This window comes from Lissotriton helveticus (assembly GCF_964261635.1).
Source record: "Lissotriton helveticus chromosome 1_1 unlocalized genomic scaffold, aLisHel1.1 SUPER_1_unloc_41, whole genome shotgun sequence".
NCBI classification, from domain to species: Eukaryota; Metazoa; Chordata; class Amphibia; order Caudata; family Salamandridae; genus Lissotriton; species Lissotriton helveticus.
Window position 1 is genome coordinate 1,385,425 of NW_027611683.1, and position 17,027 is coordinate 1,402,451.

The 17,027-nt window shown below is 43.9% G+C and overlaps 2 protein-coding genes across 2 annotated transcripts in view; both read left to right on the plus strand.

The window, feature by feature from the left end:
* LOC144806048 (uncharacterized) overlaps positions 1 to 16,183 on the plus strand; it is a 45,225-nt gene extending 29,042 nt beyond the window's left edge. The window contains exon 3 of the mRNA XM_078672495.1: positions 9,155 to 16,183. Coding sequence (XP_078528621.1) covers positions 10,440 to 11,471 — 1,032 coding nt within the window. The 5' untranslated portion in view covers positions 9,155 to 10,439 and the 3' untranslated portion in view covers positions 11,472 to 16,183. The remainder of the gene's footprint in view (positions 1 to 9,154) is intronic.
* Positions 1 to 17,027, plus strand: part of LOC144806055 (uncharacterized) — a 609,474-nt gene that overhangs the window by 329,580 nt on the left and 262,867 nt on the right. The gene's annotated exons all lie outside the window — the stretch shown is intronic.

A 17,027-nucleotide genomic window follows, 5' to 3' on the forward strand; every position in this document is an offset into this window, starting at 1 on the left:
TTAATTAGTTTTGCCAGCTAGCTCAGAGGTCACTGGAAACTTTCTCGAATGAACAGGAAGGAGTGAACTTCCCTGATTTGACAAGAAGGGATTCAGTTTCTGACAACCGCATAAACATGACAGCTCCCTCAGAATAAAGAGTATATCTCTAGAGTCGTGTGAAAACAATTGACAGCTATGTCACTCAGTCAATCGTGCATACTTAGTTTCACCAGAGTGCAGAGAAGAGAGAGACGGGCGTTTTCAATAAAAAGGTGTTATTTTATTGAGCAGTCTTCTTTCTCATGCAAGAGAAATGAATTGCCACAATTGCAATACTTATTATAAAGTAAAGTGCGTACAGTAAATGGAGTATTATAAAATAATACTGTAAAAGCATTGATATGGTTTCTTAGCCATATGATACTTTAAAATGGATAAAATATATACATACATAAAAACATTGACTAACAGACTCAACTGGTGCTTCTAAGATACGCCTACCCCAGTGTACCTGACCTAAGCCTAATACGTGGGAAGGAGTAAGTAAGTAAGTAGCAGTTTTAAGTTAAAGTTAGTTTTTTTTGCCAAGGATTGGAATCAAGAATTCTCTTAAGGGTTTAGTCAGCTCCGTACCTTGGTTATAGAATGAAGGAGGTCTTGTAACTCGCTTCTCAGGACTCAATCTCCCAGCAACCCGCGAGGGTAACTTGGGAACACCGGAGCTGGATTTCTCGGCGTGAGAAAAGGCAGCTTCTCCATTGCGTCAAAAAGGGAGGGGCGGCTTCCTTCGGCTCTGGCAACAGCTGGGCTCTCTGACAAGTAGAACATCGCTCTGCTCCCCACCACTGTGTGTTTGCTTAAGGCAACGTTGGTATATTTATACCTGAAAGGTGCCGGGTTTGATGTAAGGTTGGACGTAAGACGTCACTAAGAGCTAACAGTTCTTTCTGGACTCCAGGAGTTCCTGTGCAAATCAAAACAAAAGCAGGGGTTTTTACCCGGGCTGCTGGATGCTTGGTTTGTTTAAAGAACGCATTGTGCTTTCTAGGAGTCTATGGGAGTAGCCTTGCCGTGCTTTGGACTGCATGGGCTATTACTAAATATGGATATGATTCTTATGCCTTTATAAGGATATTATTTATTATAACCACATAAGGGCATGAATCGGGAATATCGAATGAGGGTCCTAGATAGAAATACAACAAGAAATGTTGGATACTATTTCATCTCAGGTAGACTGAAAACTCTTATGAGTAGCAACCTTCAAAAAAGAGCAACAGCTTTGAAGGAGCTCCTGGTACATGTTGTCTTGAATTGTAAAACTCACTAGGTGGTACGTTAACTTTGTCAACATACAACCTGACAGTCAGAGTATACATAAGCATATCATACCAATATTTTCTACGTAAGTAGGTTAATCAAGAAGCAGTCAATAATTACACATGCACTAATCTGCTTTCCCATTCTCCAGGTGATCAATAAGTGTCATATTTCCCTAATTGGGAATGTACCTTATAATTATTATGTGGAGACACCTCCCTGTTCGTCCCCAGTGTCGTAGTGTTCTGCTTCATCTGTTTCAGAGCCAAAGTCTGTGTCTGTTGTCACTCGGGAAGCAGGAGCTAGGAGTTGAGCACGGCAAGTGTTTAGTGTATCCTCAAATTTGTCATCCTTTCTGCTAAGGCGCATAAGTGTCTCCTCAACTAGGGCCCAGTTGAGCGCATCTCTATGCCAAAGCGCAATCGTTGTGGCATGCCATGACAGCCATGTGATTGCAATTCTACGTCATGCCAGTACCATAGGTGACTGACCAAATTTATAGGTTATCTTGCACCCTTCTGGCACCTAAAGAGGCTTAATAAACAGCATTTGGGTGTCAGCTCAATACTTAGTTGTGTAGCATGCACCATTTCTTCGACAGCTAGTTGCCAGAAGGAGTGTATTGCATCGCAGGGCCATGGTTAATGGTGTTGCAGCGCAAGCATATATCTGGGCAAGACACGACCATTCAATAAAGGTCTTGTGGCGTTAAGTAGGTTATTCGCAGAAAATTATAATGTATCAGTCGAAAATGGTCATTACTAGAAATCATACGTATTAGTTCACAGGCCCGCTGCCAGTCTTGATCTTCCATTGGAATGTCAAAGTCTAAATTCCAGGCCTCTCGGGCCCGTGAGTAGTGTCTACTGTATGTGATCGCATTGTTCTGTAAAGATGCATAATTTGGTGTCTACACGCACCATAGGTTAGCAGTATCTCAAGGGTTTGAGTATGCGGTGGAGCTGTCGCATTTCATGGCCAGGTGTGCTTAGTTGTGTCTGCCAAGCACCACATGTTGTTAAAATTGCGCTGGCTTAGACCAAACTCTTTGCGGGCATGTTTAAATGCGATAAGTCTCATCTGGGTACAATTCACCCTATTGCTCGCATCCCCCCTCCCTCCATGCCTGGAAGGACATACTGAGTGCTATCTGCCTGATTGGTTTTAATATCCAGATTGGGAGCTCCCTATGGAATGGTGCGCACTTAAGTACTCTCACTACAAACCATTGCCATACTCTGGCCGTCTGTCGCACAATATATGGAGCATCTCTTGGTGTTCCCGATTCCATCCATTAACAGCTCTGGAAGACAACCAGCGTCCACCATTCCCGCCAAGAGCCGCATTTCCCAACTAGGGTCTGTGTTGAGCCATCGAGCTGCGTGTTGCAATTGGATGGCATAATATTAGGGGTCCAAATATGGGCCCTCCAATCCCCCGCTGCATAAGTCCTGGTCAGTGAGGCCAAAGCCACTCTGCTATGTGTAATTGCCTTGTTGAAAGATTTAACAAGACCATGAAGGGCATGATCAGTGGATTTCCTGAAAAACTCAAAAGAAGATGGGATGTCTTACTTCCATGCCTGCTTTTTGCCTATTGGGAAGGACCATAGAAGGGAGTGGGGTCCTCCTTATTTTAGCTTCTGTTTGGGTTTCCTGCCGGGACCACTGTGCCTTGTGAAGGAGGGATTGGAGAAACCTCTTGTTGAACCTTAGCAGATATAGTGGACTATGTGCTTGGCGTTTGCTCCAGTATGTATGAGTACGTGGAAAAAGCAAGCAAAAACATTGAAGACAGCCTAGCTGCAGAAGCTCTGGTAATGCCAAAAGCCTGCTTATGGACCAGGATTCCCACCCCTCTAGAGCCAGATGTGAACTCAGCGTGAGCTACCATTTTAAAGCCCCATCTATCTAGTGCCTTGCATGTTGTTCCTGTCAAATGTGTTTCCTGGAGTAGAACAATCGAGGGCCCCTTGCGCTTCAGGTCCTACCAGCCCTCGTTTAATCTTATGACCCAACCCATTCACGTTCCACGAAATTATGGACAAGGGGGGCCCGGCTGAAGTGGTAACTGAGTGTTCGTCTCCCGCCCCTCATGTGGTGTATATCCTATGGTCAGTGACTACTGTTGATACCTGCTGTACATGACCTGCCCTGTGTGCGCATAGATTGTATAGTTGACACGTAAACTTGTTCCTTGAAATAACGTAACATATTAAACGTAAACATTGTAACAGTTGCTTCAAGAATCCTTGGCCCCTAATCCCAAACCCTGCCCTCCCCCCCATTGGATCTGTGACTGTCCCCATCTCCAATTGCTCATTATGGCCCCGATAAACAATTGTAGTCCCTGTAGAAAGTGGTCATTGTTCACTAGAGACCAAAACAAACCGAAACTTATCGCTATCAAAATCCCAACCCCCCACCCTGCCTCCCTGCCCGGCGGATACAGAACCATCCACCACCCCCAACTGAGCAGAGTGCTTACTTCCCAGAACAAAATGTAGTGTTCGTGAGGGTGAGACTACCGTGACTGTTATAGCCTCCTTCCCACCCATTAATGTCCATGCAGCGCTACCAACATCACGGTAGGTCCTACCTGTAGGAGTCTTCATAACTTGCCTGTGTATCACGTCCTTAATCGACCCATTGTAAGGAAGGTCAATGTAACAGTACCCACCACCCTGCGCTCACCGCCCAATCTCGGGCCGTGTCCATATCATAGTCTCCTACTGCTGTGTTGTGAAGCGTGGCAGCCTGTGAGGTCCTTAATCCTTAAAAAGTCAAGTCATAGCGTCACTTCAGTGATGCAGTTTGTTGTGGGCTTCTGTCTTTTCCATTATCGGTTATTATGTCTTGCGACTCGGTTCCTGGGTTTCCCTGTCTGCCGCCAGCCCTCCAACCAGTCTTGCGCATCTTTGGGCGATTCAAAAAAACACGTTTTTCCCTCCGCTTCAACACGCAGCTTCGCTGGGAAGAGCATTGAGTATTTGAGTTCTCTAGAACGGAGTTCCCTTTTCACTTCTGTGAAATTCCGTCGTTGTTGTGCCACCGCTGCCGTGTAGTCTGGATAGAAGGTGACCTCTGCGTTGTCAACTTTGACGTGTGGAGCCATTCGAGCTGTCTGCAGGATGGCATCGCGGTCGTGAAAGTTGAAGATCCTCGCTAAGATTGGATGCGGTGGTGCCCCTGGTTTTGGTTTCCCCCCTGACACCCGGTTGGCACGTTCTACTGAGAAATAATTTGACAGGCCCTTCGGTTGCAGCTTAGTTTGGATCAAATCTTCTACGAATAGGTCCTGTTGTTTCCGGTACACCCACCAGGCGTACGTTGTTGCGCCGTGAGCGGCCTTCCTGTTCGTCAAGTTTCGCCTTTAATAGCAGATTGTCATCTTCCAGTTTCTGTACTTTGTGTTTCAAGGCTGCCGTGTCGTCAGTTAGCCCCGATGTAGCTTTTTCCACCTCAATCAAAAGGTCTGACAACTTGGAAAAGTCCGCCCTTATCAGGGAGATATCGGTGGAGATAGTGCCCATTGAAGTTTGCATTGTGTGAAATGCCGCCATAACGTCTTTCAAGGTGACCTGTTCGGCGTCACCAGGCGGGTTGGTCGTCTGGGATGATGTGCGTGGTGCTTCGTACGGTTGACCATTCTGGGGTTCTTTTACATAGGCATATTTTTCCAAGTGCGGAGGCTGTTGCACCTGCCCGTCATGGTACTTGATCGCAGTGGACACGCACCCAAAAATTTGTGAGGACAGGAGAAGAGCCCCGTTTGCCAACTGTTCCTCGATGTGTTGTACAGTGTGTTCCTTGGTGACTCCAGGAACGCGTGTGGGCCTGTGTTGCGCTGGGCTGGTCCGCTGTGTAGAACCAGCGGCCTGTGGTACCTCCAGCTCCTGTCTTTCAGCTGTGGAACTACTCCCTATAGCCCCGTTAAGCTCGTGAGACAGCGCCGGATGTCTTCGCACAGTGCTATCTAGGCCCCTTAAAATGCCTGCTGGTGTCACTGATTTGCAGCTAGTGCTGCGTGTGGGGCAGGTGAGCGGGCTGGTGTGCTCAGTGGTGGTAACAGAGAGGCCGGTGGTTCCAGGAAGCCGCCATTTTGTGCCGCCGTACTGCGGCGTCCCCAGTCCACAGTCCCTGCCCGGTAACGTCGGGTTTTCAGTCAGAGCCCCCTCGCTGCCTCCTCCAGCAGTCGCCAGTACCTTGTAGTCCAAGGATGTCCTGTGGGCGCAGCCGCTTCCGTTTTGGTTTTTACCGCCTTTATTCTGTGTCCAGGAGCAGTTCTTGTCGGGTCATCTGTATGCCGGGCCGCCGTGAAACTTTAGTCCCCGGCTTCCGTAATGCTGTTAGGCCCCGGTTGCACTGTCTCGTAGCCGCTTGAGTTTTAGGAGTCTGGAGTAGCCGATTGCTTCACCGGGAACCGGAAGATCTCCCGTTTTTATACAGCCGTAGCAGCGTCTGCTGAAGTCAGGATTATTGTGCGGATTGTCGGGGAAGGTGCCCTGCAGTCACGGAGCTCTGCTAGAACGCAGCCATCTTTCTCGGCCGGTAGCCACGCCGAGAAGTGTTTTTTTATTCGTTTTTTTCTTTGTTCCTTGTTAGATTCATAATTACTTATCCCATGTTAGGATGAGTTTGTCCACGCTTTTTGGCTATTCCGCATACAACACCTCGGTGGAGCAACCTGGAGAAATTACCGTTACAGGAGGCCGTTGAGTTTTCTTTAGACCTATCTGCTGGCTTAGCAAAGTTGCATGATCGTCTTTTTTTTTCTTTTTTATCTCTCTAAGCTCTGGGGCACTTAGAAGCTGTATCTTTCATTTGGCTTATCAAATAAGAGGAGGAGCTGGTTTATATTGATCAATGCACTTTGTCCACCTGTTATAATTCTGATGAGGCTTTCTGATCCCCTTCGTGGGACCAAGTGATGATGTAATTTTTGCCTGTGGAAAAAAAAAATGAATAAACACATTTTTGACATAAATCAGGTGGCAGGCCAAGGCTCCTCTGTGCTCCTCTGTGCTCTGCAGTAGCCGCCGCACGAGCAGCACCAGCAGCGCTTTAGCACTGCGGTGCTGGCAGCGGCCGTTCCTGCCTCCATCGCAGATCCGTAGAACTTAAAGCGCCCATATAACAGGACGCGGGTGAAGCGGGAACCGGTCACAAAACAAACCCTGGCAGTCGTCCCAGGCTCCGCTCCGCTTGCTCATCAACTCCTCCTCGGCTCGGCCCCTCGGCTCTAATCGATACGCTCTGCACTCAACACCGAATCACAGGCAGACAACAACTGTGAACACCAACAGAGGGAAGAATTGTGTGTTTCCCCCAGTTAGTGAAAAAAACCAGCATAAGTCTTGGCTGCTTCTGCTGCACCCAGAGTCTTATGCGTCTTTTCAGTCTAAGTTTTCTGTCTGGAAAAAGATTGTGTCCTGGTTTTCTGCACCCATTAAATCCAGGTGCAGAAAAAGGTGGATTAAAATGAACACATGAAAGTACGCCTTAATTTCATTGCCCTTGATTCACACTCTGGACCATAGTTGAGGGATAGGTCTAGGCCCGGGGTCTCCAACCGGTCGATCGCAAGCTACCGGTAGCTCGCGGAGACCCCGGGAGTAGCTTGTGTAGCCCTTCATGGGCTATTTACTTTTCCGGCTGCATTTGCCCGCCCTCACCCAAACCAGCCGCTCGGATTGGAGCTTAGCTGATGGTGGGGGTGGGTGAAGAGGATGACGCTCCTCTCCTGGTGCTGCAGACTCTTCTTGTGAGAGTATGACCCCTGTGACGTCATCGAGGGCAGAACGGCACAAAAAACAATGTAAACAGAGGGCAGAAGGGCACGAAAAACAAGTGGAAAACGAGTGAAACAGAGGGCAGAAGGGCACAAAAAACGAGGGAAACAGAGGGCAAAAGGGCACGAAAAATAAGGGGAAAACAAGTGAAACAGGGCAGAAGGGCACGAAAAACGAGGGAAACAGAGGGCAGAAGGGAACGAAAAACGAGGGGAAACAGGGCAGAAGGGCACGAAAAATGAAGGAAACAGAGGGCAGAAGGGCACAAAAAACGAGGGAAACAGAGGGCAGAAGGGAACGAAAAACGAGGGGAAACAGAGGGCAGAAGGGCATGAAAAACAAGGGAAACAGAGGGCAGAAGGGCATGAAAAACAAGTGGAAAACGAATGAAACAGAGGGCAGAAGGGAACGAAAAACGAGGGAAACAGAGGGCAGAAGGGCACGAAAAACAAGTGGAAAACGAGTGTAACAGGGCAGAAGGACACGAAAAACGAGGGAAACAGAGGGCAGAAGGGCACGAAAAACAAGTGGAAAACGAATGAAACAGAGGGCAGAAGGGCATGAAAAATGAGCGAAACAGGGCAGAAACGCACAAAAAACAAGGGAAACAGAGGACAGAAGGGCACGAAAAACAAGTGGAAAACGAATGAAACAGAGGGCAGAAGGGCCCGAAAAACAAGTGGAAAACGAATGAAACAGAGGGCAGAAGGGCCCGAAAAACAAGGGAAACAGAGGGCAGAAGGGCACGAAAAACAAATGGAAAACGAGGGCAGAAGGGCACGACAAACGAGGGAAACAGAGGGTAGAAGGGCACAAAAAACAAGGGGAGAACTGGTGAAACAGAAGGCAGAAGGCCACAAAAAAAGAGGGAAACAGAGGGCAGAAGGGCACAAAAAACAAGGGAAAACGAGTGAAACAGAGGGCAGAAGGCCACAAAAAAGGAGGGAAACAGAGGGCAAAAGGGCACGAAAAACGAGGGAAACAGGGCAGAAGGGCACAAAACAAGGGGAAAACGAGTGAAACAGAGAGCAGAAGGCCACAGAAAACAAGGGAAACAGGGCAGAAGGGCACAAAAAACAAGGGGCAAACGAGTGAAACAGAGGGCAGAAGACCACAAAAACAAGGGGAATACGGGTGGAACATAGGGCAGAAAGGCACAAAAACGAGGGAAACAGAGGGCAGAAGGGCACAAAAAACAAGGGGAAAACGAGTGAAACAGAGGGCAGAAGGGCACAAAAAACAAGGGAACAGAGGGCAGAAGGGCACAAAAAATGAGTGAAACAGGGCAGAAGGGCACAATAAACGAGTGAAACAGGGCAGAAGGGCACAAAAAACAAGGGGGAAACAAGTGAAACAGAGCAGAAGCCACAAAAAACAAGGGAAAACAAGTGAAACAGAGGGCAGAAAGGCACAAAAAAACGAGTGAAACGGAGGGCAGAAATGCACAGTATGGGCTCTGATGAAATTAGGCTTAAAGTCAATGAAACTGGGCGTGGGGGGGTCTCTCGGGAAAATGCGCGAGTTGCTCCGGGTTCAGTAGCTCACGACGATTTTCACTTGCCAGAAGTAGCTCTGACTACACAAAAGGTTGGAGACCCCTGATCCAGGCATAGTCCTCGCAGCACACAATAGATTTGCTTGAGGCAGAGTCCAAAACTCAAAAGTCAGGAAACCAGATACAAGTAGGTGGTAACTCAGGGCAGGGGAAAACGCCTGTTGTCCGTGGAGGAGTCATTTCCTTCCCAGAAATCTGCATTACAAATTCATTAATAGTATATCGTTTTTTAATATCTGTTTGGTGCCAGACCATATGACTTTCAAATCTGCCTTTGGGATTCGATGTTGCAACTCCATAGGGTACATTTATTCTTTGTGAGCTTAATAAAATGTTGAAAATTCTACAAATCCTCACTCCTACATCCAAGTACTCTCATGCTACCATTCTGCACTCTGCTCTGTCTGAAAAACAGCTCTACACTTTCAAAATTCTGCATTGATTTGGCTTGTAAATTATATTTTTGGAAATGTACATGTATTAACTATTTAATTTTAATACTATAGGTGATTGAAATTATGGACGAAAAAAGCACGATTTACCACCAGGCAACTGAATGTTAGTGCCATAAGAAGGATTATTTTGAAAAACTGAAGAACATCCAGCATTCTACGTTTAAACAATTTCCAAAAATCTAAGTGTGGCGAGTAAAGTACTATACCTGTAAGTGAAGTCTCTAATTTTGCATTTCATTAACCCAGAGCAAAGCCATATCTGTGCACACAGCATCAGAAATAATGTAGGAAGACCGCTTCAGCATCCTCATCTGAAATATTATCAGAAAGACAAATTGCCTCAGCATGACAGAATAATGTTCATCTAAAGCACCATGTAATTCCAGAGAGGAAGCACACACTACATAAAAGAAAGTTACAACTAAAGGTTTCTTCTGGATACCATCAAAGAAAAGACGCTGAAAGAAGACTCCGAAGCTAACACAATAACAACCAAAAGATTGGAAAATCACCTTTGTTCAACAACCGTTTTCAACCAGTTACGCAAGTTTGAGACTATCTGCCTCGGGATATAACACCTTGCTCACTCTTGCGAAAACCTTAAAAATTCACCACTTTATTGTGTTAATGACCATCTCAGATTGTTTCCTTTTTATTGTGTACTGTTCTATAATTCTATGTAAATCCCCTCAACATTATCTGTTGTGCAGGAGTGATATGTAAAACTGTTAAATATAAGAATGGATTAAAGGAGCACCGTTGCGCTATATCTAATGTAAATAAATCCTCATCCTCATAACTACAAACCTTAACCTTACCCCAAACATAGAAAGGGTAGAAGGAACTGATGTTATGCGACTAATGATCCACAATAGTACTCTGCACGTTCTAACGCCCTCAGTTACTGCCATTACACCAGTGCAAAAAGGTACTTATCAGTTTAATCATTAATTATCAGACTAACACCTTATTACTGCATTGCTAAGAACCTATACAAATAGATTTGAGAAAATCTTCAGTCACAAATTAAGTTGCTGCCGGAGAGGCTATTACCTAAAGACTATTATCTGTTAGAAAAATGTCAACAGGTGTTACAGGACTGCTTCCCGACACACAATTTCTTTTAGAGATAAGTGCTGAACATTATCTAAACAAGCCCGACTCTAAAATCGAGGCAAAATAACCGAAGTTAGGGAAAAAAGTTACCTGTGCCCAAAAAGATACAGCCATAAATCTTATCTCACAGAATTTGACAGAATGCACACAGGGGAAAACCACTCTCAGTGCAAAGTATGCCAAAAAAGTTTCAGGCGTAAATCTTATCTCACATGAGCATATGAGAATCCACACTGGGGGAAAACACTCTCCGTGCAAAGTATGCCAAAAAAGTTTCAGGCGTAAATCTTATCTCACTGAACATATGAGAATCCACACTGGGGAAAAACCTTTTCAGTGCTCTGAATGTCAGAAAAGGTTTAGTATCAAACCGAGTCTATATCGACATGAATTAACCCACTCTGTGGAAAAACGTTATCAGTGCTCTGAATGCCAGAAATGTTTCAATGAAAAAAGACATCTCACGCTGCATATAACAACGCACACTGGGGAAAAACCTTATCAGTGCTCCGAATGCCCAAAAGATTTCAAACTTAAATCACTTCTAACTGCACATGTGAGATTCCACACTGGGAAAAAACCTTATCAGTGCTCTGAATGCCAGAGATGTTTCAGTGACAAAATGAGACTCACTAAACATACAAGGACCCACTCTTGGGTAAAACGTTATCGGTGCACTGAATGCGACAAATGTTTCAGTGAAAAAAGCAGTCTCACTCATCATATAAGAACCCACACTGGGGAAAAACCTTATCGGTGCTCTGAATGCCACAAATGTTTCAGTCAAAAAGGCAATCTCACTGAGCATATAAGAATCCACACTGGGGAAAAACCTTATCAGTGCTCTGAGTGCCAGAGATGTTTCAGTCAAAAAAGAAATCTCACTGAGCATACAAGAATCCACACTGGGGAAAAACCTTATCAGTGCATTGAATGCCACATATGTTTCAGTGCAAAAAGCAGTCTCACTCAGCATGTAAGAATCCACACTGGGGAAAAACCTTATCAGTGCTCTGAATGCCAGATATGTTTCAGTCAAAAAAGCAGTCTCACTGAGCATATAAGAATCCACACTGGGGAAAAACCTTATCAGTGCTCCGAATGCCAGATATGTTTCAGTGTAAAAACCCATCTCACTCAGCATATAAGAACCCACACTGGGGAAAAACCTTATCAGTGCGCCGAATGCCAAAAATGTTTCAGACAAAAATCTCATCTCACTGAACATGTGAGAATCCACACTGGTGAATAAAATGATCAGTGCTCTAAATGGCAGAAAAGATTCAGAGGTAGAGATGGTTACAAGTGCCATAGGAAAACACACCATCAAAATAATCAGTTCTCAGAATGCCAGAAAAGCATCCATTTTAAACGCAATCTCACTCTACATGAGCAGACGCACACAGGGGGAAAACATTACCAATTTCTGTGAATGCCAGAAATTCCTATTTGATTGGCACAGCCTCACTAACCATAAGCGACTCCATACTGATGAAAAACCTTAAGAGTGCTCTGAATGCCAGAAAAGCTGCAGACAAAACGCTATTTCACCATGAGAAGCTCCACACTAGAGAAAATCCTTATGCCATAAAAGGTTGAATCTGAAAGACAGTGTTATGCTTCATGAGCGATCTCACTCTGGGGAAAAACCTTATGAGTGCTCGAAATGCAAGCAATGTTTTGGGTACAAATTACTTCTCACTTGACAGGAGCGAACTCACACGGGGGAAAAAAGCCTTATGTGTGTTCTGAATGTCAGATAAGGTTTAGTCTTGAATACAATGTCATTGCACATGAGAGAATTCACACTGGACTAAAGCCTTATACAGGAGGGGAAAGCCAGAAACGTTATACTCAGAAAAGAGATCTCACTAAACATGAGAAATACATCCACACCAGGTGAAAAGTAAGGTGTATCTTGAGTTTGCAGAAAAGCTTCTAACAACCTGACTTTACATGAGAGAGCACATATTGTAGTTGCAATAGAATTCATCAAGAAACTCTTGCAGGATAACTTAGGCTGCCCGCATGCAACATCCAAAGAAATTTCAGGCCTGGAAATATTTTTAATTGCAACAGAATCCACAATTTGAGTATCTGAAAGTTACAAAACTCTCAAGGTCTCTACTATACACAGAGAAGTGTTAGTGCTTGCAAAAATCAACTAATTGCCCAAAAATCACAATAATAATGTCTTAAATTTTACTCCACCCAAAAGGTTTCTACTCACCCTTGTTTCTTAACATATGACTGATATCTATTTATTAATGATAAGATTAAGCCTATGCGGAGTTCCTCAGTGAGGAACTCCGCAAAGTGACAAAAAAACTCTTGGGTCTACGCGGAGTTCCGCAAGCAGCGGAGTGCATAAGGGTCATGCCGTTTATGGTGATTTCATCCCATGTTGGAGGATCATTTGGCCCTTCTCTTCCAGGAAGTTATGGATCTCTTTGCCAAGGGAGCTATCAAATGCGTCCCTGTGCCAGAATTAGGTCGGGGTTGCTACTCCCACTACTTCTTGGTACCGAAGAAGGACAAAGGCCTGCATCCTATCTTAGTTCTCAGGGACATCAACCGCTTCCTCCGAAAGGAGAAGTTCAAGATGTTAACCTTGGCTCAGGTCTTGTCTGCCTTCGACCCTGGAGATTTGATGGTAGCGTTGGACTTGCAGGTCACTTGCTTTCACATCCCCGTCTTGCCTGCCCACCGGCATTACCTGCGGTTTACGGTAGGCCACACGCATTTACAGTTTACCACGCTACCCTTTGGCCTTACCAGCCCCCCCGGGTGTTCACGAAAGTGATGGCGGTGGTCGCAGCTCATCTGCGCAGATCAGGGGTTCCAGTCTTCCCCTATCTTAACGACTGGCTGTTGAAGGCGAGCTCGCCAAGGCTGTCGTCTTCCACCTCCAGACTACGACGGACTTCCTGCATTTGCTGGGGTTCACAGTTAACGTGCTGAAGTCGCACCTGATTCCCTCCTATAAGCTCCTTTTCATCGGAGCGGTTCTGGACACAGCACAGTTTTGGGTCTATCCTCCCTAGCAGCAAGTCCAGGATATTCGGGCTATGATCACATTTGATTGGATTGTCCACTCCTGATCCTGCTCTGGAAGGAAGTCCTTAGTCATATTAAGGAGGTATTGGGCTTCCCCCTGCCTGAGTCCACAGCCAGGGGGAAGCCCAGTACCTCAAACCTGATAACCTAAATGCACTCACTCACAGCGATTGGACTATAGCACTTCACATGCTTGGGGCGGCTAAACAACTTATAGCACTATACTGGAAAAAAGCGGAGACTCCCCCAATTGCCGCTTGGTTTGTGCGCTAGTGGTATGTAATAACTATGGAACTTTTTACAGCGCGGCTGCAATCACGAGACACCCGCTTCACAGCTGTTTGGCGACCCTTAGTTTAATACCTCTATAAAATAGAACATGCACGTTATTTACCCTCAAAAGTTAAAAAGCGCTGCGACTCTTTGAGGATGCTATACTTCCGCCAGATCCTAACAGGCTTCTCACATAATTAGAACAGTAGTGCCCGCCAACCCCTTCAACAAGCATTAAGACCTTCATTCGCCACACCTGACACCGTCACACACCTATTCCCGTCCGTCCACCCAACCTCCTACTTTGCTGTATACCTCTCCTTTCTATCTCTTTTTTCGACCCTTTTCTGTCCATCTACCGCTATCCACTTTATATGGGGTTCTAGCCTGTGTTCTCAATGTTATTGGTTTTAAACAGGTCCTGAGACTTCCCACAACACGCTAATATTGTGATATGTACTAGATCACGCGGCCGGCCTATGGGTTGTAGGCGACATGCTGTGTTCCAACTCGTTTATTATTGCCTTTTTCTATGCTGGGAAACTCTTGAAACCAACGCGGCCGGCCCTCAATGGGTTGTGGGCTTAACGCTGTGCACATCTGGACCTATGTTCCACTCCTGATTTACAAAATAAAACAGATTAAAAAAAAGATATTTCAATATGTTTGACAAAAAGAATAGGTACATTTCATGACAATATTAAAATGGGAAATAACAGGAACAAATATTTACACCACATTACAAAAATATTAGAGACTAAATTTCTGCAATATAGGAAATACTGAGGTTCTTTTATTAATATTCCATTTGGTAAAAGTGATTGCTTGTCGAGTCAGCACACTACTGTGTCTGTGATTGCTTTTAAATAAAGACATTTTTTAATGCACCCCACTTTACTTTCAGATTCAGAAACTCCCCCTCGGGTTACTACCTCCTGTTACTGTTTTTCAGCCCACGTATGCTTTCAAAGCTTAATACATACCTTAAGGATGTATTACATATTCAAAAGGGACACTATTAACATTCCCCTTTCAAATTCTGAATTGTTAAATGGGCTTAGTACATTTCAAAAAGGGGTTTAGCATTTGCAAACTCTGTGAATTACCGAACCAGTGGATTTTTGAACAATAAAACCCTTGGTACATGAGGCAATTTTTCTCAATTCCTTCCAAATTAAGTTTGCTAATAATGTTAGTTGAATGATAACCTGTGCACTTTCTTATTTAGCGTTAGTGTTGCTTCAGATCAAAGAAAAACAATTACACATAACTCTTACACAATACTGAAATATAGACTTTCTGACATCCAGCTTTAATGTTTTGTTTAATATATTCGCAAATGTTGTCACTTAAACAGGAAAGCATCTAAAGCGGTCTCTGGACATACATAGGATGTAATCATAATCTTTAGATACATTTTCTGAGTTTTAGGACCAATGTGTGTCTTCTGGGTTTACTCTAAACCACTATAATAAACATATGCAATCCTTTTAAATTTGATCTGTTTGAACTGGTTTCTATTGCAGACAATAATCTAGATTTACACCAAGGATCAATTCCACCCATGGCTTTTAAAATCTATTTATCAATGATCTCTATTAGTGTTATCGCAACTAAAACTGTAATAGAACTGATCTGAGAGATGGACCTTCAAGTATTATGCTCAGTCAATTCATTGAACAAACTATGGAGTTAAAATCAGAATAGATTAGATTCACAAGCATTTCCTGACCACTGTATTTTACATCAATAGATTAATTATCAGCACATTTTCTCTAAGTACAATTCAGTCATCTTCTATTTTTCGCGGAGCTCGTGCTGGGTCTGTTTGAACTCCTTTAAAATATGACATTTAAATGTCCAAAAGGTCAGGAATTCTAGTTTCAAGCATGGTCAAACCTTAATGAATGCTATACCTAAAGATGCCCTTCTGTTCCTACATGTTATTGTGCACCATGATTCAGAAATGGTATGTTTTTGCTTTCGGAGGTAAAATTCTAAACATATTTATTGTTGTTGCCATCTGAAACATTATCACTAATTGGGAAGATAACAACAAGTGGTCCTGTGATGCTTGCTGGAATGGGATGTGTTTAATCAAAAGGTGGATTAAATTCAAGTTTAGGTGACAATTTTACCAAAGTGTATGGATGTTGTATATATTTAAAATTGTTGGTCTCCAAAAAGGCCTAAGTCAATAAATTGAATTGACATTCAAGTTTATCATTTGAATCCTATTGTTGGAAAATATGTGATTTTGAACCCCATGAGGTGGTTCCTTTCCACACAGCATTCAGGTTGTAATCATGAGTCAAATAATGCTGAGGAGGTTAAAATATTCAAATTGAATTCTAATTACACATGAAATGTTCATTGTTCAATATATTTCTCTTAGTATTTTAGTGTGCGGACTTTATTCCTTAAGGAAAATAATTAGTATTTGTTTTTCTATATGTAGGAAGCATTACATTAATGAAACCACTGTATCCCACCTTCTTTCTTTTTTTTCCTGTTCTTTATGCACGTTTCTATAGTTGAACTTTAAAGATTGCCCGAAATTAAGAATTGTGCTCTACATAACTTTGTTGTGTTACAGTATGTTGATTTTTATGTACAACTTTTGTCTCTTGTGTGTATGGCAACTGATGTTTTGTTTTGCTTTAATAATCAGCTTATGTTTATTAGGTTTTATTATTCAATAAAATGTTTCAAACACAACAAATGGTAGTTGATATGTATTTACAACTGCAGCATTTTTATTGTATGGGCGCGTTCAAAGGGGCCAAAAATATGGTCTGCGGGTTGACGGAGGACCACATTGCCATCAGCAGGGAGAGGTTTGGGCAGGTGATTAGGGGTACATGTAAGGTTGGAGTAGGGGTAACAAAGCATGTACATTGTGTGTACTGTGACTCCTGGAGTTATTGTGAGGGATACCATGCTACCCTGTAAATGAATCCCCTAGTGATTATTATCAACAAACTTTATTCAGTTTTTTAAAAGAAAACCATAAAAGTCAAACTACACAAAAATTATCAGAGGGTCTAGTGAGAGAACTAATGTGTACGCAAAATGTAACCTGACAGAAAAACCTAGATGTCCCTATCATATATGTATCTATCTAGGGTCATCCCTTCAACAAATCCACATGTGGTCAGGCAAGGATGCCCATCAGTCACCACACGGAACCGCCCTTCATCATTTGGGATTCCTTCAAGACCACCACTAGGAGTGCCACTTAGCTTTCACGGAATAGGGCCCAGATGTTGGAAAGGAGCCCTCAACTCGTCAGATAGGTCTTACTGAGGTCTTGCTACTCAATTATGAGGATATTGGCACACAAAAAAGGGGGGGACTGATGTCGCAGTGCACAAGTTCTTCCGTGAAAGCTAAGTGGCACTCCTAGTGGTGGTCTTGAAGGAATCCCAAATGATGAAGGGCGGTTCCGTGTGGTGACTGATGGGCATCCTTGCCTGAC